Source organism: Phyllobates terribilis, unplaced genomic scaffold (genome assembly GCF_046119375.1).
Source record: "Phyllobates terribilis strain yellow unplaced genomic scaffold, ASM4611937v1 Scaffold_13__5_contigs__length_258822181, whole genome shotgun sequence".
Lineage (NCBI taxonomy): Eukaryota > Metazoa > Chordata > Amphibia > Anura > Dendrobatidae > Phyllobates > Phyllobates terribilis.
In genome coordinates, this window is record NW_027362773.1 from 201436728 (window position 1) to 201460823 (window position 24096).

Consider the following 24096-nt stretch of genomic DNA (forward strand, 5'->3'; position numbering starts at 1 on the left):
CCACCTCAATCCACCTAATATTGGGGTTATGGCGAATTGATGAGAGCAGGTGCTCCGTCACTAGGATGTATAAGAGAGGGGACAGAGGACATCCCTGCCTTGTCCCATTGGTGATTGTGAAAGGTGATGAAAATGTTCTGACGCACCCCCTGGGCCTTGGGACACCCGGAGCCGGACCCTTTTTGGTGGATGCTGGTGGTTGTAGTCTTCGTGGCGGCGACCCGGTTCCGTGGCTCAGGGCGGTCAAACCAGTGGCGGAACTATTTATGTGGTTTTGATGTTTAAATGTCCGACTACGCCACCCGTGGATTGCGGTCAGAGTGAACCGCCGCTACAGGGCAGACCGCTGAGGCTGGTGTTGTGGGTGCAGCAGAGCGTAGCATAACTCCCCACGGGAGGAGTATAGCCTCAGGGCAGTGTATGCGGAGGATGGGGGTGATGGTGCAGGGCAGCAGCAGTAACGACACGGAGTCAGTGATGCAGTCCAGGGCCTTTACTCACAGTTCTTATTATCCAGACCACGTCTGCAGGTAACGGCTGCCCACGTCGTACTGTGCTCACCAGGTGAGGGGCTCAGACAACTCCCAGATAACTTTGGAGCACTTCACAGGACCCCCTTTGTGTGTCCTTTGTCTGGCCATTCTTACCAACACTTCTGTCCGGCTGCCTCGGGCCTCCTCTTGGTAAACTTGGCGCCAGTTTCCCTGACCCTATGTGGTGCCTTCCTAGCGGGTGTAGCGAGGGGCTGCGCCACATAAAATGTCAGAGCCTCCGGTTTCTAGCTGAGGGTCGTTTCCTGCCTCCACTAGTTCAGGGACCGGTCTCCCCCTTTGGCCTGACCCCTCCACGCAGGTGGATTCTGGCGTGCGGTGGCGACTCGCCAGTCCGCACCCCTGGGATCCCTTCATTCCTCGTTCCTGGAGCCTTCTCCGCTCCTCTTCCTTCCTTCTCCCTCTTCCAGGCCTGGGCCTCTGTTACTAGGCCCGCCTCCGGAGCAGAGCTCATGCAGAGCCCCTGCTCCCTGCCACTTCTGCTCAGACTTCTCTGCACTGAACTAAGATGGTGCCCACCTTTTATACTCCCTTCTCAATGCACCCAGGAACTGCTTCCTCCCTGCTCCTGCACTACAGGGTTCCCCTTCCTCAGTGTTCCCTCCCCCCTCTCCAGCCAGGGACAGGGACTGTCGTGCCCATCTCAGGGGCATATTGGTCGCCCTGCCCCACGGCAATGTGGTGTAATGCATGCAGGTGTCGGGTCCTGATCCACACTCCATCCTTACCTGAGAGTGAGATATCACACCTCTGGGTGAGGTGCAATACGTCTGTAGCAACCGAGCCCTCGGTGCTACAGTTCCATTTATCTTCAGCCTAGGTGACGTATTGCGATACAGGGCCGTGATTTTGGCTATAAAAGGGTCCCCTAGACCCCTACCCCAAGCTTTTTAAGAGAATCATATATGGCGTGCCAGGAGACTCTATGGAATGCTTTCTCAGCATCCAACGAGAGTATCTAATTACAAATTTTTAACTGCATCTAGCCCAGGAAATACTTTGTGCCTAGTAGCAGTGTCTGCTAGTCAGCGGATTATCCCGGCTGTTAAGCAAGCTACACTACCTGTAGTTTAGACACTTAATTTTTTCAAAGGAAATGCTTCGGGACCATGGGATACTCAGTGAAGAGCATCAGGAGGCACCCCAAGGCATAGGGGCTGGGACTGGCAGTAGGATGCCTTGCGGTGGACAGCCGAGCTCGATCCTTATAAAAGCTTTTTAACTGCAGCAGCTTTAGTGGACGCTACTGGAGCTGGAATTACGCGGCTGCTGGCATGAGACTTGCCCTCCAATAGATCCTTGTAAATGGATTTAAAGTGTATTCATTCAAATTAGAGAGACAATTTAAATTAAAAAGCTTAGAGCTGCCTCCACCACAGGGGAGCTCGCTCGACCCACCAGCGGACAGGCACCAGTATTGGGAGAGGGGGGCTGGCCATCAGGGTTCACCGCGGCTCTGGCACAAACCCGGCGACACGGAGGTGGCACGGGCAGGAGCGGACTGGCCGTGTCGGCTTCTCACTTTTTGGATTTTAGAAAGGCATGACATGCCTATATCTGTGTCTCCCCCTCCTTTTACTCCTCCACCTCTTTTATTTTCGCATGACTATATGTACTTGTCACTTTTCCATGTGTTAGTTGTGTCTTCTGAGCAGTTTGTCAGCTTTTGGACACCTTTGAAGGTGTTTTCTATGTGTTTCTATGTGTTTTTGTTTGCCTGCCATTGGTTTTAACGGTGTTCGAAGGTGTTCGACGAACAGTTCGGCGAACACACGGGTGTTCGACGAACCGAACCGAACTCGAACACTACGGGGGTGGCTCAACACTAGTCACAACATGATATTAAAAAAAAACATGATTTTGTGGTACTCTGCTGGGAGATGTTTATGATATGCATATCTATACGTGGCCTCTGTCTTTACCCATCCATCTTCATCCTCCTGTCATTTGATAACAGATTACTCTTATCTCATTGACCTTCTGCCCCATCTGAGATCTTGAGCATGAGCCATCAATCCTGGGGGCTGAGCATGTGCAGATTGATAGACTGGTCCTCACAATGTCTCAGAACCTTACTGTGCATGCCCCTCTGTGGGAAAGATGGCTCTTGGGCAAGATCCAGGGCAGCATGACCTGTCAGTCATTGACAAGGAAGAGGCTAGAGAGATGTATGTTCAAGGTTAAGCCCCTTGCATTTGTGGCTCATTAGCATGAAAATTGGACAAGCGATTTCTTTTGAAATTTTAAACATGGATCACTAAAATTATTCTACATTACAGAGACTTAACATAGACAATATAAGTTTGGGGTACACAAATCTGCTGACAGGTTCACTTTAAAGTGATTCTGTCTTGAGACATTTGCCACCTAATTTGAGAGCAGCATATTGTAGAGAAAGAGACCCAGATTCTCGTAATGTCCCTTACTTGACTCCTTGGTGTAATTTTTATAAACTCAGTGTTTTATCAGCAGGAGATTATCATTAGAGAACTAGTTAGCGTATTTTTCGGAATATAAGACTCACTTTTTTTCCCTGCAAATTTGGGAGGAAAATGGGGGTGCATCTTATAATCCAAAGTGAGCTTACCGGGGAGGGGAAATGGTGGCGGCAGGAGCGGGGCGATGCTGTGGTGCCTTGGCACTCATCCCCTTTCCCATTCACTTCTCTGTTCCCGTCCCCTAGATCTCAATCTATGCATTTGCTGTCTCCGGTGGCCATTTTCCCGTGGCCCACCGCAGGGAACAGAATGGTAAAGGGGACTCAGCTCACCATCGCTGACATCTAATGAGCTCCTGCTGCCGCCAGTCTACTGAAGCAGCAACCCTGCCTCCTGTGACCACTGCCAACGCCCCCTCCCAGTAAGATACAAAATGGATTATAAGACACACCACCATTTTCTTTAAAAAACAATGTTTTCCTATTTTTCCACCCCAAAATTTGGGGTGCGTCTTATAGTCCGGTGCGTCTTATAAACCACGATATATGATAACCTGCTGTCAGGTAGTCCTCCATATTCATGACCTCTGCATAACTCTGCCCAACCACTGATTGGCAGCTTTACAATGTGCATAGGCAGAAAGCTGCCAATCAGTGGTGTGGGCAGGGTTATACAGAACTAAGCATTCAGAGAACTGCTAGATCTGCAGCAGCTAAAACAGGGAATTTATAAAAAAAACAACAGGAAGCAGCCCAGTAAGTGATACATCACTGGAATCAGAATATCTGCCCCTAAATCATGATGAGGTATCAAAAACCTGATGACAGATTCCCTTTAAAATGGAGAAATCTGTCTCATTGTTGGTTTTATTATCCTTTCGATTAAGATGTTAGGACTTGATGGTTCTGAGTCTATATTCAACTCTATTAACTATGTAACTAACTTCACAAAAGTTTTTTTTAAGGATTATTATCTTGAACAACCAACAATTCCAAGACAGAAAATTCTAACACAGTAGATATTATGTTACAGGCGCTTTCACTTGCACTTTATTTTGATATATTTTTTTCTTAATTATGTTTCAAAATGACACCAAAAATATTCCTAAAGCCAATTACAACTTTCAGATGAAGTTCTATTCGTATTATTATTTTACTTCTACTTTCTTGTCAACAAATTCAACGTAGAAGTGGCTGCTTGGTCTGCGCAAAGATCTAGACATGGGCTAATTTGTCTAAGCAGCACATTGCTAGAGGTGACTCTTCTAATGATCTGACTACTTCTTCACATAATTGGATTGTATTGATTTTCTTAGTGGAATTATAGAATCTCAAAAATTACCATCTTGTTCTAATTACAGGAAAAGGCAATCATACGTGTTATCATGACTGTAAATTAAAACGCATAGTCATATTACTAATGGAAACCCCCAATGCAAATAGAGCACATCTCTACTAAATTGTCCATAAAACTCACATTTTCTTTTTTAAATACCCATTTTTTTAGGACTTTCGAAGAAAGGACCGCCACGTAATCCTCCATAATTGGAGTTTTTAATTCGACAACTTCTAATTAAAAAGTAAAAAAAAATAAATAAATAAACAAGCCGTCTGGTAGGTATTTGTTTTTTCTATAAAATGATCATGTATGTATGCAGAATGCTTTCTTGTAGTGCCAATTAAAATCATAGCCTCGAAAGCAGCCCAAAACCTAATTAACTATCAATTTCACCTTCAACAAATACCATAGTTGTAGTAATAAAAGGCGCTCAATCCTTTGCTGTTCACCAACGGAAATTGTTGGATAATCACTGAGTGTATCAATAGGTCAATTCCGGAGAAACACTCATGGATCGCGGTAAACAAAACAAATGATGTTGCATATTTTTTTAAGTGGAAAAATATAGTGAAATCGAAAGGAAATTGGACCTGTTTATCTAAAAATAAAGACACTGTAGACAATATAAAATCAACATATAGAAATATATCATGGGTTTTATGAACTAATAATTCCAAAAATTAAACAACTGACTAAGGCAAAATCAACAGGTCCTTATTAGTGATGAGCGAGTATGTCCTGTTAACCCTTTCGGCGAGCATGCTCGGGTGCTCGCCGAGTATCTTCAGCGTGCTCGGGTGTTATGTTTTAGTCCTTCCGTGCTCATGACTTGTGACAGACAGCTTTAATATTTGTGAGGATTGCCTGCCTCTTAGGCATTCCTCACATGTATTAAAGCTGTCAGTCGCAAATCATGAGCACGAAGGGACTAAAATATAACACCCGAGCACGCTGAAGATACTCGGAAAACACCCGAGCATGTTCGTAAATCTTGAGTAACGAGCATGCTCACTCATCATTGGTCCTTATTTTACCGCCATTTCGAAAATCTCGACAAAGCTGTGCATTTTAGCCAAGACTATAAAAAAAATCTCAATGTGAATGCAACATTTGAATGCAGTTATAGGGTCATCAATTAGATGCAAATTAAAAATGGCTCTATTGGAGTTCTTTACACGCCGATGTCCATGAGAAAAGGAATAATTATCATGAGCCATGCCCTCAAAAAAATTTACTCAAGTCATATAGTGAGGATATAAGGCATGGTCAACTTGACTAGACCCTACAGCATCTAAACCACCTTGACTGGATAGGCACTGCATATATTGCTATTAAACATCATTTTGTTAGCAAAATCTACCAAATATATCTCTGGGATACCTTTTCCCTCTAGAGTTTTGGCATCCTAGGTGGCAAATTTCCTATAACCAGTTCCCTAGAATATATATTTTTATTTTTTATCTATCTCAAATGGATGAACGATCTGTAGGAAGATCTATCTTGTGCAAGTCTAGATGAGTCAACCAGGGTCTTCTCCATTATCTTGACAGTATCTAGACATCAAGTTGCTGGTCTTTCTTTTCACCTTGGTCCTTCTGTTCTTCAAACCATGATGTCCTTCTCTAGTGATTGCTCTCTTCATATGATGTGTCCAAAGTAGGCAAGTCGTAGCTTGGTGATTCTTGCTTCGAGAGACATATGTGGCTTGAATTGCGCCAAAATTGATTAGATTGTTCTTCTGGCCATCCATTGTATTGATAACATCCTTCTCCAGGACCAAATTTCGAAGACGTTGATTCTTCTTCGGTCTTGTTTCTTTATCAACCAGGTTTTTCATCTGTACGTTACCACAGAAAAGACTAAACTATGTACGAGACATGCCTTCATCAACAATAAAATGTTCCTCGATTTGAAGACCTTGTCCAGGGACTTCCATGTTGAATATACCATGCCCTTGGATAAAGTATGCCAAAAATTAATGCTATTTAGCATTGACAGCTATTTCACCTGATTTCTTCTTGAATATTCAAGCTTCATACAATTAACCCCTATAGAACTGTATAATAATATTTATATCAATTTTTCAGAAAACAATAAAAAAAAAATAGCAAAACATGAGCAGAAAAACCCTGGACAAAATCAATATTTCGCAGTGTTCCTAAGCCTTGTATCTTCTACCTAAACAAATTACCATTCAGTACCCCTTAAACCAGGATTCCATACCTTGTATCCTGCAGGCCACATGCAGCCTTTAAACCATCATGTTATCTATTGATTTCTCAAGAAAGGAAGACATGGCTATGCGTGAGTATGGTTCTTTCCATTCAGGAGAAAAGTCAAATGTTTTACTGTTTCTGCTAAATAGGGAAGCAGGGAAACCCCATTCTCTAAAAAAACGAACATGGAGCACCTGCTCATTGCTCTACTTTTTATATAAGTTTTACTGTGGCCCTTGTGAGTGGAACAATCCAGATAAAAAATATTGTGCACACCTACCCTACCCTATGATCACATATGATGTAGTGCATTAGAGGTGCACCATTAGCACTATGGGCCCGATTCATTATTGTGATTCTTTGTTTTATATTCAGCGTTTTTCAGGTGTTTTCACCTGTTTTTAATTTATTTATTTTCTATTTTATTTATTATTAATTTATTTACTTATATTTTACCTTTTAATTAATTTATTTTCTATTTTTTTATTATTTTATTCATTTTCACCTTTATTTTTCACCTGTTTTTTTTAAAAAGCCTTATTCTGCTTTTAATTCGTTCCTTCTTTAAGGTAAATTTTATGTTTTTTGTTTTGGTTTTTTTGTGTTCGCCACTGTGGGTATGGAGTTTCCAGATGTTTTCAGCTGATTGCAGCTTTTTAAAATGTCACTAAACTTTTCTTACAAATGTACTCCAGCAACCTCATAAAGTTATAAAGTTATTTTAAGTGTGCCAAACTTTCCATATTTTATCAGAACTTTTGAACTTTTTGCGCTAAACTTTTTGCTTTTTGTGCTTGAACATTTTTGATTTTGAGCAATAATCATGAATCTCTTGTTCAATTTTGGAGAATTTGATGCAAACAATGTCAATGTGTGTCACGGGTGTGTCAGATATAACAGACAGTCAATCTGGATCTGGCTGCAGAAGGTCACTGAGTTTGGCATTGCAGATGCCTTCTTAATTCTTATGACTTTTGGACCCGGTGGCAACCCCCCTCTTGCTCTGACTGGCCCACTCTGGCCTGGGTGTTTATAAACTCTCAGTCTGTTTCAGGGAGTCGTCTGTGATATTCTCTTTTTCCCTTGTGAAGGCTTGGAGCAACAGCAGTTGGCTAGCTTCCTCTCTGGTGCCCTTGATGGACGTTTGCTGTTATCTCTCTTGTGTCTGCTGAAGCTAAGTTTTCCCCCCTTTGTTTGTCTCCCTAGTTGTATTTAGCTTTTAGTGGGGACTAACCAGTGCTTATCCCCCCTCCCTTTCTAGGGCCTAGCTCTAGGGATATACAGGGATTAGGTTTCCTGTTAGGCAATAGGTGCAGATCCTATATAGGGACGGTAGGACAGGTAGGACGATATTAGATCTGCCTAGGGGTCTCCAGTCCCCCTTTCCCTAGCGTTTGGGCTACCCTCCCCTCATCCCTTCGTATTGCACTTAGTCTTTCCCACACTGTGAGTGACAACGGGTTCCGCCAAAAAAATATTGACATATGAGTACCAAATAGAGACATGGCGTGTAACTCTTTAAGTGCACACATTATCAGTTGAGAATCTAGGTTATAGAAGGACCACAGGTGGATGGGAAAAGTGCATTTTTGGAACTTGAAGCTCCTGGGCCCCAAGGCAAAATCTATAACAGAACCATCACCTACCACATGCCATTAATAATACTGATAGCACCCTTGGAACCTTTCCGCCACCAGGGCTTAGGTGCAGTTGCTACCTTTGCACCCTGGGGTTCTACAATATTTTTAATGTTGACGCACCAATTCATTCTTCAAACCATGCATAAGATATGGGAGTGTATTTGATCTTTTATTAAGCACTATTTAACTGCTTCTCCACCAAGTGTTTACCATCCTCTAGGAAACCCAAAATTCCAAAATTAAGCACTTTATGCTAAATTGCTCAATGGCTTCTTTGGCATACAAGTCTCAACCCAACTCAGGTCAAGTTGTGACCAACTGATGATCAATCATTCAACAATTCATGAGTAAGTCAAACATTTGGAAGCTTCACGGTGAACCAAACATGTCAGACAATGGACAATATTGATACATAGTCTCCAAAACATTCCCTTAAAAAATCAGCAAACCTACTGGTTTCTGTAGCCACCACTGTGATGTTATGCCACATAGTCGTCTCCCTGTCTAGTGCCGTAGCCAACGTTATTTTGCCATCATCCGCGTTGATGTTAAATTGACGATCTAGATCCGTATGCCGATCGATAGAGAACCTAGAATAAAAAAAAAACAAACACATAAATGATGAAAAAATAAATAAATAATGGGACATTGTTTATTTGGATGGTATCACTAATAGCATTAGTAGATTTCAACAGTAACATCAGCTATTTACTCTGTGGTACCATATGTTACATGTTTCACAAACACTCAGTAAATCAACTCCGGCGTGATAAATAGGCATCGTCAATAAGGAAATTATGAGCCGGATTCAAGTTTGGCTGATGACATGTTTAAAACCTGTTATTAATCAAGCTATAAATATGCAATCTACGACATTTATCGTGATACAATATATCAAACCGGCTGCATGCCATGCAAATTAATTATACTGGCGTCTCGGTGGTATAATATTTAAAGCTGTGATTTATTGGTAGATTATTTCAGTTAATTCATATTATAAAGCAAGAAAAAGATTTCCAAGTTCTCCTGGAAGATTGGTTACAGTTCTAGAGTCTGATCTGATTTAAAGGGTCTTTTATGCTACAGGATATCTAACATGAACTTCTGTTTGCTGATCTGTTACATAAGTATCTCTGCTGCTGATCACCCTTACAGTGGGTACGGAAAGTATTCAGACCCCTTTAAATTTTTCACTCTTTTTTTCATTGCAGCCATTTGGTAAATTCTAAAAAAGGTTCACCTTCCAACAAGACAATGACCCTAAGCACACAGCTAAAATAATAAAGGAGTGGCTTCTGAACAACTCTGTGACCATTCTTGACTGGCCCATCCAGAGCCCTGACATAAACCCAATTGAGCATCTCTGGAGAGACCAGAAAATGGCTGTCCACCAACCTTCACCATCCAACCTGACGGAACTGGAGAGGATCTGCAAGGAAGAATGGCAGAGGATCCCCAAATCCAGGTGTGAAAAACTTGCTGCATCATTCCCAAGAAGACTCATGGCTGTACTAGCTCAAAAGGGTGCTTCTACTCAATACTGAGCAAAGGGTCTGAATACTTATGACCATGTGATATTTCAGTTTTTATTTTTTAATAAATTTGAAAAAATGTCTACATTTCTGTTTTTTTTCAATCAAGATCGGGTGCAGAGTGAACTTTAGTGAGAAAAAAAAAGAACTTTTTAGAATTTACCAAATGGCTGCAATGAAACAAAGAGTGAAAAATTTAAAAGGGTCTGAATACTATCCGTAGCCACTGTACATTGTACCACCACCAGTGGAAAGGTAGGATTAAAGGGGTTGTCCACTACTTGGACAACTCCTTCTTGAACCAATTGTTTGCACCCGGTAAAATAAAAAAGCTTATACTTACCTTCAGTGGCGTTCCAGCGGTTTCAGCACTCGTGGGTCCCGGGGCTCCCATACGGTGGTTGTGACATGTGACTTTGGTGCCCAATCAGCGCTGGCGTCATCACTGCCCTCGCTTCCTGTCGAATTGAACATAAAGAGGAAGTCAGAGATCAGATGGAGCCCGGACTTCATCTTCATGTTTGCTTTGTCCAAAGGTGGAGACAGTGACCCCAGCACTGATTGGGCGCCGGGGTCACATGTCATAACCACCACATGGGATCCCCGGGACCGCGAGTGCTGACGCCGCTGGAACGGTGTCAGCATGGGAGGTGAGTATAGTCTTTGTTATTTTACCAGGTGCAAATATTAAATTCAAGAAGGAGCTGTCTTATTAGTGGACAACTCCTTTAACTTCACATTTTCACCCGGCTCTTAGGGCTGCAAGAGGAATGTCCTCCTCGTCTGCCAAGCCCAAATACAAAAAGTGTATTCTAATTTATTTTAATTAGGTCATACTGGCTGGTCAACTGCAGAGCTGGTCAACAGGACCAAGTAGAGGCTTCCAATGGAAGGGTAGAGTTACAACATTTTGTGTGACATTGCGGAGACCAAAAAATGTAATTTTGGTGTTCTTGAATATTTTTCTGTTTACGGTGGTAATTATTTTAAAAGATATGACTTTTCTGAACGTGGTGATACCACGCGTGTATTCTTTTAAAATTTTTATTATCTTAATTTTTAATGTAGGAAAATTTAGCGTGATTTGAACTTTTATATATTGTTTTTATCTTTAATATTTTCTAAAACATTTTATTAACTTTTCATTGTATTTGTTAGTCCCCTTAGAGGACTTGAAGCTGCAATCGTCTGATTGCTTTTGCTACATACAGCAATGCTACAGTAAAAATCACAGGCTGCAAGTTGGGTTTCAAGGAAGCTCCTCAATGACAAGCACAGATGTCTTCAATAGAAGCAACACATGATCAGGTCACTGGGACTGATGCGCTGGTGCGCTGCTAGTGCCGCTGTCAGAATTTGACAGCGGCATTTAATCGGTTAGCAATCTCGAGCGGTGCGAGGAAGGTCTTGACTGTAACACACAGCCATTATCTGACAAATATGGAATGATCTCATCCCGATCTGCGCCACACATTTATGACAGATGTCAGTAAGGAGTTAAATTAGGGTCTTAGTGGTACAGTGGCCATTTACATTGTACCAGTGGTGTTTAATTTTTTGGTGTCTTGGATTTATTTTTGGATCCAGATAAATATTGCTCTTTGAAGATTTTCCTTTCCAAACTCAACTCTTCTGGGAAGCAAAACAAATCTCCAACTTATAATTGAAAATATATCATAGGACACCAAAACATATCTGTGTCCAGACACTACTTGTGAAGCTCTGCTATCTTAACAGCGACCAGTCTTTCAATTTTGCTCACAACCAAAAAATCAAAGTAAGATCAAACATCTTTTTGAGGGCAATGTCCGCGCTCAACTTCTCCTTGATTACGGCACTCCAGAGGACACCATAGCCTCAAGTGATGTTTTAATAAGGCAGTAGACTGGGACTAACTAGAGACTAGCCCAACAAATCGTGGGCTTACAAAGGAAAGGTGAGCAAAAGTACTTTGAAGGGAGAAGCCGTGCTATGTAATTTAAGGCGTCCCTGTGATTTCTTGATTAATAACAAGACGAGGCATCAAAATAATATCAAAGCAAAAATGAGCAACTATTTGTTACAAAAAAACTCTATAATGCCACATATTCAATCAAGACCAGTACATTAGGCATATGCTATTTTTCTCACATTCTGGGATTAACAGATAACATATGTTTGGCAATGTTCTGTAAAATATCACCATATTGTTTCCTTAATCCAAGGAGTATATGTTTATCCATCAGCGCAAATTACATCAACATGGTTCTCAATTTATAACGACGTAGAAATATGTTCTTCTTTTCAGAAATTAATGAAGTATAATATTTCTAAATTTACGAGTCTGTATTCAATTGGCGACAGATCGATCACCTTAGTGGACTCGGTTCAAAGAAAAATTCGACAAGACATTCGAATCGCTGCTTACATCTTGAAATCTTCTTGCTACATACCTTCTACAAAACTGTCCTACATTTACCTTTCTCCAAAGATGCTGCCTTACAATGCTAATTCAACACATTGTGGCAACATGCTAACTAAATCCTAGACATCCTTTAGTTTGCATTGCACATGGACACATATAACTTAAACATCTCTCTACAGAGTATCAGATTTTTTATGAAAGCTGGTGATTTTGCTCCCCACATTTTATCAAAAATAAGTGTCCCTTTTTAGTTGAAAACTTTCTTTCTCAACACACTATAGGTGGCTTATTTTGAGTTGCTGATGCTATAAGTATAATACCATCAGCTATCACATTGAAAATGTTTTTGTTATACCGTAATCTTAGAGGGTAACTATACTTTCTTTCAATTTTTCAGAATAAGTTGTCATATGTGTGTACATGAGGAATAACAAAAATTCTGGCTATTATATGTACTGTATGTTGCATTTTTTCACATTTTTTACCAGATTCGCCTCTGTAGACTGCATCTCGAATTTGCAATTGAGTCTGAGCTAGTGGGTGGAGACTAGCTGCTAGGATGACTCTTTAATACAGCAAACAGACAGGAGGGATTCCTGCTTTCCTCACCTTAGGTAACACATACAGTAGAAAGAAGCAGTAACAACATGGAGGAAATTAACCACTTCGCACCAGAGCCTGTTTTTGCCTTCGTGACCGGGCCAATTTTTTCAATTCTAACCACTGTCATTTTATGAAGTAATTACTCTGGAACGCTTCAACGGATCCCCCTGATTCTGAGAATGTTTTTTCGTGACATATTGTACTTCATGATAGTGGTAAAATTTCTTCAATATCACTTGCGTTTATTTGTGAAAAAATCGGAAATTTGGTGAAAATTTTGAAAATTTTGCAATTTTCAAATTTTGAATTTTCATGCCCTTAAATCAGAGAGATATGTCACACAAAATAGTTAATAAATAACATTTCCCTCATGTCTACTTTACATTACCACAATTTTGGAACCAATTTTTTTTTTTCTTAGGGAGCTATAAGGGTTAAAAGTTGACCAGCGATTTCTCATTTTTCCAACAAAATTTACAAAAACATTTTTTTAGGGACCACATCATATTTGAAGTCACTTTGAGGGGTCTTTATGACAGAAAATACCCAAAAGTGACACCATTCTAAAAACTGCACACCTCAAGGTGCTCAAAACCACATTCAAGAACTTGATTAACCCTTCAGGTGCTTCACAGGAATTTTTGGAATGTGGAAGAAAAAAATTAACATTTAACTTTTTTCACAAAAATGTTACTTTAGACCCAATTTTCTTTATTTTCACAGGGGTAACAGGAAAAAATGGACCCCAAAATTTTTTGTGCAATTTCCCTTGAACTCGCTGATACCCCATATGTGATGGAAAACCACTGTTTGGGCGCACTGCATGGTTCGGAAAGGAAGGAGCGCCATTAGACTTTTTGAATGTAAAATTTGTTTGAATAATTAGCGGACGCCATGTTGCATTTGGGGAGCCCCTGATGTGCCTAAACAGTGGAAACCCCCCACAAGTGACACCATTTTGGAAACTAGACCCCTTAGGGAACTTATCTAGATGTGTGGTGAGCACCTTGAACCCCAAGGTGCTTCACAGAAGTTTATAATAATGAGCTGTAAAAATAAAATTTTCACATTTTTCCCACAAAAACGTTTTTCATCCCTTAATTTTGCATTATCATAAGGGTAATAGGATAAATTGCACCATGAAATTTGTTGTGCAATTTCTCTTGAACACGCTGATACCCCATATGTGGAGGCAAACCACTGTTTGGGCGCACGGCACGGTTTGAAAGGGAAGGAGCGCCATTTGACTTTTTGAATGTAAAATTTGCTTGAATAATTAGCGGACGCCATGTTGCATTTGGGGAGCCCCTGATGTGCCTAAACAGTGGAAACCCCCCACAAGTGACACCATTTTGGAAACTAGACCCCTTAGGGAACTGATATAGATGTGTGGTGAGCACCTTGCACCCCAGCTGCTTCACAGAAGTTTATAATATTGAGCCATAAAAATAAAATTTTCACATTTTTCCCACAAAAAATGTTTTTCGTTCTCTAATTTTGCATTATCATAAGGGTAACAGGATAAATTGCACCATGAAATTTGTTGTGCAATTTCTCCTGAGTACGCCGATACCCCATATGTGGGGGGAAAACACTGCTTTGGTGTATGGCAGGGTTCGGAAGAGAAAGGAGCGCTCTGTTGGCTGGGATAGGTTGCAGACACCATGTCACATTTGAAGAGTGGCTGACATGCCGAAACAGCAGAAACCCCCACAAGTGACCCCATTTTGTAAACTACACCTCTCAAGGAATTCATCTAGGGAAGTAGTGAGTATTTTTTAATTTTTAAATTTATACCATTGGGCAGTGAAGAAAACATAATTATATGTTTACCACAAAAAAATGTTTTACCCTCAGATTTTACATTTTCACACAGGGCAATGGGTAAAAATGGGGCCGAAATGTGTCACACAATTTCTTCTAAAAGTGTCAATACCCCATATGTGGCTGTATCGTACTGCTCAGCCATACGGCGAGATCTGGGGGGGACGGAGCGCTATTTGACAATTGGAGAACAAATTATTGTAGAATAGGCATTTGGATTTGGGAGCACAAAATTTTCTGAATTTCTTTTGGGGGGCAAGGGCCATTTCGCTTTTCCAGAGCCTTTTTGCTACCAGTAACTTGGAAGTCCCTTATATTTTTAACAGATGACGGACCTGAGTGGGGACTAGCTTTTTTTGAGTACTGAGTTGAAGCTTTTATTGGGAACATTTTACGTAACATTTATCCGGCGCTCTAGGCTGAGCACTTACATCGGGGTTTCCATCTAAATTTCCAAGTGATGTAATTCAGATGAAACCCCTGCGGGATCCATTCACTGTAATGAGGCAGCAGAGTTACTCTGGACTCCGTCTGGCCTCTGTTTAGCGGTGTCCTTTTTTCAGAAGTGCACAAAACTGTGGCCAACCGCACTTTTATGCACGCCTAAAACAAATGACACTGTGGGATCACAGGCCAGACGGCATCCACAGTGGCCTATATCTGCCTCATTACAGGGAATCTTCCGTCATGGGTTCCGGCTGAATCACATATTTCAGAGATTTACACGGAAACTCTGGTGTAAGTGCTCAGCGCAGAGTGCAGGATAAATGTGAGCAGAGCCTTACTGCGATCTATGGGAGACATAATAAACAAATCAGTAGCAGGTGAAGAATTGGATTTATTTATTTTTTGCGCCGTTCCTCGTGCGGTATAAGTGATGAGATTACTTTATTCTTCGGGTCTGTGCGATTACAGAGATACCAGATTTATATCGGGTTTTTATGACTGACAGCTGTCACACACTAAGAGACGCTTTTTTTTGCAAAATCTAGTTTTGGCATCGCCATATTTTGAGAGCTATTATTTTTCCATATTTTGGCCAACAGAGTCATGTGATGGCTTGATTTTTGCGGGACGAGTTGACATATTTATTAGTACCATTTTTGGGCGTGTGACATTTTTTGATCGCTTTCTATTCCGTTTTTTGGGAGGTAAAATTAACAAAAACCAACAATTCAGGAATTGTTTTTTGAGGGTTTTTTTTATGTCGTTCTGCGTGTGGTAAAAGTGATGAGGCAGCGTTATTCTTCGAGTCAGTACGTTTACAGCGATACTACACTTACTGTATTTTTTTTTATGTTTTGGCGCTTTTACACTATAAAACAATTTTATAGAAAAATTTTTTTTTTGCATTGCTTTATTCTGAGCACTATAACTTTTTTATTTTTCGGCTGATGGAGCTGTATGGCAGCTTTTTTTGGGGGGAACAAGATGACGTTTTCATCACTACCCTTTTTATTTCCATTTTGCTTTTTGATCGCATTTTTTTCCACTTTTTCTTTGGCGTGATGTTCAAAAAGCATATTTTTTTGCTCCGTTTTTTATTTATTTTTATTACGGTGTGCACAGAAGGAGTTAATTAGTGTGACAGTTTTATAGATCGGGTTGTTTCGGACGCGGCGAAACCAAATATGTGTACTTTTTTTGTTTTTGAATAAATATACGGATTTATTGGTTTAATACTTTATTTATTTATTTTTATTTATTTTGTCATTTTTTTTTAACAGTTTCAAAACATTTTTTTTTACTTTTTTTTAAATTTTTACTTAGTCCCTGTATGGGACATTAATTATTATTTTTCTGATCACTGATCTCATGTAATGTAATAGACATGTATTACATTACATGAGATCTTTGCTGACTGTTTCACACTGTGTCTCCTGCCAGGCTTCAGCTGCAGGCTGAGCCAGGCAGGACACCATATATGGCAGATCTGGAGGCGGTCATGTGACCTCCAGCTGCCATAGCAACCCCAGGTCCTGGAAGGTATCAGGGGTCGTCGGAGAGGTAAGTAAGACGACCCCCTCTCCTCTGTCTATCTTCTACATGCCGCGATCACTATAGATCGCGGCATATAGAACATAGCAAAGGGTTAACATCATTGGTACCTGATCCAATCAGGTCCCGATGATGTCCCCTGTCAAAGCTAACGCTCTGCACCGGAATCGCAGCGCTTGCAGGACCCTGGGGGTCCTGAGCGCTGCGAGACCACCCACCATTTTTAAACGTCGGCGCTGCACAGAGCCCAGCAAGTGCCGACATTTATCTACAGTGGGCCGTCGCGAAGCGGTTAAACATCATTACTGAGCAGTGAAGCTGTGAATCCAACTCTAGTAAAAGATAATATTAAAAAGCATCAACACAAACTGTTTTGTGATTGTGTCTGTCTCTGATGTTCTCTCACTCTTCTCTTTCTATAGAATTCAATATGTTATGTAACCTGACACCTCGCTGTGCTGGCAGTCTGTCTTGATTTGAGTGATACGTATCTGACCAGTCTAATAAGTGAAGAAATAAGCAGATTTATCTGATAAAATATATGACAAAGTTTCCTATATTTGCTTGGACTATTGATTTATGCAATGTTTGTTGAAGGCATAGTGCCATTTTAAATGAAGACAGTCCAGTATCGGATATAGAAGAGAGGCGTTCCAGAGGCGAAAATCAAAATTGTGTCCTTCTAATGGTGTTGACTCACTTCACTGTGTATCTTAATATTGTAGGCAATCATCCCAGCAATTAATTCCATTCCTAAGGTACCTCAATACCTGATCTGTTGACTTAACGCTCATTCAACTGACAGCTGCCAGACACTTCTGGTGGTGATTTATCTACTATGAGAACACAATTATATGGCGTTGAAATTCACATTTTCCTCCTCTACCTTAGATGTCCGTAGAGTATCAGGAAGTCCCCTGACAAAAAATATAGTTGGCCAATTCCCTTAAAGTCAATAGTTTTGGCCAACTATTCTTGCAAGTTAGGTACCTGCAACTATTGTCAGTGGGTGTAGACCATGAGCTACATTTTCTTCATGATATCTCCTATATATTATAGAGTCTTTTAAGCAATGACTAAATAGAGCTGAGACATGTTCCATAAGAAATTCCAGGAATATCCTGGAGATCAAATACTTCAGTGATTGACCAGTGGAGTTGAGTTTGTGTCGACCAGTGTTTCCCAAACACCAGTCCTCAAGGCCTCCAACAGATCAAGATTTCCTCAGTATTGCACAAGTGATGGAATTATCATCAAGACATCAGAAACCGTGCAATACTAAGGAAATCCTGAAAAGAAGATCTGTTGGGGGCCGTGAGGACTGGAGTTTGGGAAACAATGGTGTAGACCAACAACCAAGCTAATATCTCTCGTTTGATGATTATGAACATTGGTTAGACATACTTGTTATACTCGCCAAATAGATATCTAGAATAATTTCAGACACAGTACCTTATGGAACTTGATATCGAATCGGGGTCTCGAGCGGTCACCTGGCCAATGACACCATTGATGGCAGCATTTTCATGTACTTCCAGAAGATAAGTAGGTGATGAAAACACGGGTGGTTCGTCTGCATCCTCTACTGTAATTTTGACTGTTGCGGTATCTTTGAAGGGGACCCCACTGATGAAATGTGGATCAATGTGAGTATTGACGGCTTCTACCTTCAGTATATAGGATTTTTTGCTCTCGAAGTCCAAAGGCTGTTAAGAATGACAAAGATAAATGTCTTTCACTAATGACCACAGAGGCAAGAACAAATGAATTTAATGCTGATGGATGAAAGTTATGTTCATTTAAGCACATTGACTGAGTTTTAATGCAACCACAGTATCGGTCATGCGCTCGCTCGGGCCGAGCCTGTAAATTGTGTGGGCATTTATTGATATCTGTTTACGTTGCCTCAAAGAAGTCAATCTTTTTTGTTCCCCGTCCTCTTTACCTTTCTCTTTTAAGCTGGAATTTGCACACTCCTCTTCGTCTGCGGCTCAAGAGTCAGAGTTTCGAAACAGATAGACAGTAAAACTTTATCAGTGATTACAATACCGGCACATTGCTAAAATTCCTAATCAGGGACTCGCCAGTAAAAAAAATAAACGAGGTGATTTCTAATACAGCCTCGAGGTGCGATAAATATTTTAGTATTTCTTAGACAATGCATAAAATACAAGGGAATTCGTGCAGCCGCGGTAGTATTATGCATGGCAATAAACCATTATCTATCACGTGCATTATTTTTTAACACTTGAGTACTTTTTTTTTTGTTTATTACTCCCCTAAAATCAATTTTAACGATAGCATTACTTCTGGGTTTCATTGTTTCTGCATTTTTACAAGGAAATTTCCGAAAACATGTTGCACAATGTTCTGACCTGATAGAGTAATATCGGTAGGCAGTAATGTCAACTTTTGCCTTTTTTTCATCCTCTTCTCGTCTTAAACAGTTTTACGCTAACTTTTTATTTCTGTTTTTTTTTTAGTATTCACTGCTGATCTGCAGAAAGCAGCTGATATCAGAAACAAGTGGAATTATAAGCAGCTAATGGCATGTGCAAGTTTTAATGAGAAATGTCAATCTCTCATCAGCTGTCGCAATTCGACTCAAATCTTCTAATCTAGGAGGTTGTCCCTGTCTGTCAAGAAAGTTTGCTTCAAATATAGAAACATACTTGTTACATTCCGAAAAGACGTAGACAGGACAACTTATCAATCACCATCCATCTCCATATGGCGATGTGGATGGCAGTTGGCTTGCTAGCATGAGTGACAAACTTTCAGAAAGTTAAGCATTGGCTCGAAACATGTAAAAAGCTCCTCTTTGTGAAATTTGATTTTAAAACCTATTTTGGAATATCTTAATATGAGGGAATTCTTTATAATTTTTTTCATGTTGTACTGGATATACAAAAGAGTAAAGGCTGCAGAGCGAAAAAAAACTATTTTTTAAATTATTTTGCTTCTCCATTGCGAAGAAATTAGAGAAATATTAGGCACCTTATCAGTTTAGTCTGAGATATTATTCAGATGTCCGATCGCTATCTGTGTTTTCTACAGATAGCACTCATACCTGTGATATTCCATGGGGCCATTGACATGTCCAATTTTTTCCTGGGACCGAGTGATTGACGGAAAAGAGTGAAGGCAAGTTTGATTTTGATCTGTCCCTCTGATCAAAATTGGCAATTCAAGTCAATGGGTCTGTGAAAAAATCAGACTGTATTCGGGTGACATCCGAGTACAGTCCGATTTTCACAGACTGTCACAATGGAGAAGGTCAAGAAATATTTATTTTTCATTTCTCCACGTACGAGAAAACCAGATGACACTCGTACCACACTCTGATCAATCGATAACAGAATAGATCAATCTCTGATCAGAGTCTGATCAGAATTATGGGGCTGATTTTCTCTTATGCGAAAAAAATCGGATGTCTGATTGAGGCCTAAGAGGTTGTTTTCACTGAGGTCGTGTACTTCTTGCTGTATGGATTCTCTGTGCTAGCGTCGGGAGCAGGCAGCCATGTGACTGCAAATATGCGTTTTACAGACATTCTGACTAGATGAGTCTGGCTTTGCTCAATTCACTTACACTGAGTGAGTCTGCACACGTCTAGTTGGCACATGACCACATATATGCATATCGCAAATCCTGACAGTGTGCACTATTTGCTTAAATAGAGTGAATGCAGACTTGTACCCCAAGGCCCGGACAACCCTCTTTAACAAAAGTTAACAAATTGGGTGCCAAATATTTGATTGCTAATATCTCCGCAACAGAGAAGAGAAATTAAAAACAAGCAAAAACTTGGTGGTTGAGGAGGTGGAGGTGGAGGCAGAGCTGGAGGAGGAGGAGGAGGAAGAGAAAGGAGGAGGAGCAGTAAGAAGAAGAAAAGGAGGTTGAGGTGGAGGAGGAGGAAGAGGTGGTGGTGGATATGGAGGAGGAGGTGGTGGTGGTGGAGGTGGAGGAAGAGGATGATGAAGAGGAGGAGAAAGCAGGAGGAGGAAGATAAGGAAGAGGAGGAGGAAGTGAAAGAGGAGGAGGGGGAGGTGGTGGTGGTGGTGATGGAGGAGGAGGAGGAAGGGGACATGACTGATCTGCTGCGTCACACGCAGAAGATAATTTTTTAGGTTTGTCAGCTCTAATTATAATATTACACAAAATAGGCTTAAAGAAGAGGAGATTAAAAGAAGAAGTGCTGGAACACATTTTAAATTTTTTTTGCTTGTTTTGTGTTCCTTTAAGACATGATGAAATGGTAGTCTCGACACTCTTTTTTAAACTGCATATAACTTATTTCATCCTATAAGCCTTTTATAACTTTTTTTTATAATTAGATTCTACTTCTTATTTGGATCCTCCTTTAGAAGCTCGCACCTTATAGAATTCTTGAACATCATTTGTAATTCCATCGAATGAAAAGGGCACTCTATAATCCCAAACAGAGATGAGTAGCATAAGCCCCGGGCCATACAAGAAAGTCAGTGAGGCACTGACTCTTGACATTTTTTCATCAATTGTAATAGTAAATTGGAAATGATACTCGAGTCTTTATAGAGATGGAAGGTTTTCCTGCCAGTTTCCATGCTCAATTTCTCAGTCACAGGCATAAAATAAAATATATTTAGTTATACACAAATACACATTTAGTTGACAAGTTAGTGCTGAAAAACTAAAATAATGGCAAATAATATGTTTTGCAGACTTCAATTCTGGGAGAGTTTACCTAACCCTTAGAATAGAGATGTTGATGTCTTGAGTAGGGATGAGAGGACCCCTGGAAGTTGGGGGTTCCGGAACCTAACCAGAACTTAGTCCAAAGTTTTGTTTTGGTACCAGAACTGTGCCCGAATTTGAACCAGAACCCGAACCCCATTGAAAACAATAAGGACCCGAAATTGGAATTGGAAAATTTGCGCTCTCTCTAGATCGGACTTCCTCTGGAACTTCAAACATTAAAACTTACTTCCAAAAGAAGTCCTCCTTTGGAGTTTTGCACCAGACACTGAGTGTCCGGCACGAACCCCATACTTGTAAGTTCGGGTTCACTCATCTCTAGTCTTGAGGTCACTGATAAGCTTTTATGAAATATCAACAAATTTTGACTGCTTTAAGAAAAACAAGGCAACGTTAGAGAAAAAGTTAATTTTAGTGGTAAGTTTTATATTTCTTAAGGAGCACACCGGCTTTCTGCTTTGTTGGAGGCGGTACATCCTGAAGATTGACAGTTCCGATCAGCGGCATGGTTGTGCTTCTGGTCCAGACTCTGCATCATCCGATGCTGCTAGCATAGGCAGCTTTTCCTCTGCAGCTTGGAAGAAGCTTCAAGAGGACTAAAACAGACTGAATGCAGCAATCCATCAGCTTCTGAGCTGCGTGAGCCATGCTTGGACTACAAGTTGGCTGGTAACCTTGGCCGTACACTATAGAAATAAAATTCCCTCTGTTCTTACGAATGAAAGGATGAGGAGTAAATTGCAAACTTTCTTGAGTTTTCAAGTTGCATTAATTTTATGAACTTGAGACGACCCCTTTAACACTACATCAAAAAATGAGCAGCATCATAAAATTTCCATATAACAGAAATAAAAAAACTATTGCTGTTCTCTAGTGATGAGCGAACATGCTCGGATAGCGAGTTAACTGAGCATGCTCAGGCTCGGATAGAGTAGGCGGCGTGCTCAAATCAAATGCTCGTGTACCCGCGGCCGCATGTATCGTGGCTGATACACAGCTGCTATACATGCGGAGAATGCCTGTGTATCGCAATTGTTATAACAGAAAGTGCAACTACATTGAAAATCACCTGTATATTAGGGTTTTACAACCTGATAGGAAATTTGCCGCCTTGGTATAGATGAAACATGCTGGCCGAATGACCACTGTAACAATAAGTGACTGATAGACTAAAAAGTTAAATAAATCAACATTTGTTAAGGTACACGTTTTGGGCAAAAGTATTGGGACACATGTCTTAAAGTGGTGTTTTGAAGATATTAAATTGGTTTAATTGGATAGTCTAAAAATTAGCAAGTTTGCAATTGACTTGTTTCTCCATGTGCTGTCATTCTCTTGCAGTAATCTTTCATAGTGTACAGCTGGTTTTCATGCAATCAGGCACCAATGTCTGTCCAATCTTTGACCAAGTGTGCTCACTACTAACGTAGCAGCTATCTCTCTCTAGACCATTTTTTCTATAGAATAGTTAGCTGCTCACTTCCTTCTCCCTCCCTCTCAGCGTCTGACTAGCTGCTGTTATAAATCTTGCAAAATCATCAGCCCTGCATCTTCAGAGTAAGTCTGTTAATCACGACTCTCGCTGTCCTGATCAGTGTGCTTGTTCAAATACCATGTTGTTGTGGCGCCCCTGAGGGTTCAGTCACCACAGGGGTACTGCACCTCAGATAGAGGTGTGGTATCTCCTCCTCCAGGTAAGGATGGAGCATCACACAGGACCCCACTTCACACTCAACACTACACCACTCCTGTCCTGTAGGGGGTCTAAATGCACCAGGGTGCTGCCCCGGTCCGGGATAGAGGAGATGGGGGGAACCTAAGATAGGGGGAACCAAGTAGTGGGTGAGGGTGGAGGAAACACTTACAGGAAGCACTTATAGAATCATATATAATAGATGGCCATCTTATGTTCAGGGTCTTTGATTGTGGGTCTTCTGTCAGGGTCCAGCAAGATTCTGTAGCTGGCTGAAGATTCGCGGTCCTCACTCTCTGGCCTTGAGACGAGGAGCGGGTCAGAGTTAACAAGTGTCTCTGCCTGGTCAGGGTCCCGTTCTAAGAAGGCCTTGGAGGGGAGCAGAGGAGATAGGCTCCACAGGCAAAAGGATCCCAGGGGGATACGGACGGAGCGGAGTCACCACCTGTATTCTTCACTCTGGCCTAGCCAGAGGGACTCCTGCTGCAAAAGGGGTAACCGGCCCCCGATATCTGACTTTGTCACTTCAAGTCTCAGTCAGAAAAGCCCGGAGGCTTAGTGGATCCCAAGGGGATACGGATGGAGCAGAGTCGCCACCTGTATCTCTCAACCTGCATTTACTCAGTGGGACCTAGCCTTACACCACGTTCAAATCACACACAGTCAGGAGAAGACTCAGTGGGAGAACTTACTATGGAGAGGAACACACCAGCGGGGTCTTGTCAGATGCTCCTGGTCTACCTGGGGAGCGCTGAATCCCTTCCTGGTGGCCGCAGCGTGCCACGAGAAGCAGAGAGAAGCTTTGCAGCTGCTACTTCACCAAAGTGAGTAAAGCTTGGATGACTTCACCTGCTGCCTCCGTTTGTTCATTCCTGCGCGGCACTGCACCCACCACAATTCTCCAGATCTTTCTCACCGCCCTGAGGCCTACTCCGCCTGTGGGGAGTAGTACCAACAAAGCTGCCAGAACATCAGCCTCAGAGGACCGTTGCAGCGCTGGTGGCCTTCACCAGAAACCACAGGTGGCGTAGTCGAACAACCACTCTGTTAGAACCCTCCTGTTAGTTTTTTTCTATTTTGTGGACACGTGACCTGCAGCCTATTTATTCCAGCTCTGCCCTT

At 41.3% G+C, this 24096-nt stretch overlaps 1 protein-coding gene across 1 annotated transcript in view; it reads right to left on the reverse strand.

Annotated features, from left to right (window-relative positions):
- The window catches only part of LOC141174294 (cadherin-8), a 650627-nt gene that overhangs the window by 195875 nt on the left and 430656 nt on the right, over window positions 1–24096 (reverse strand). Inside the window, exons 7-8 of the mRNA XM_073659153.1 lie at window positions 17997–18250; window positions 8637–8773 (exon numbers count right to left, since the gene is read on the reverse strand). Of these exons, the coding sequence (XP_073515254.1) occupies window positions 8637–8773; window positions 17997–18250 (391 nt within the window). The remainder of the gene's footprint in view (window positions 1–8636; window positions 8774–17996; window positions 18251–24096) is intronic.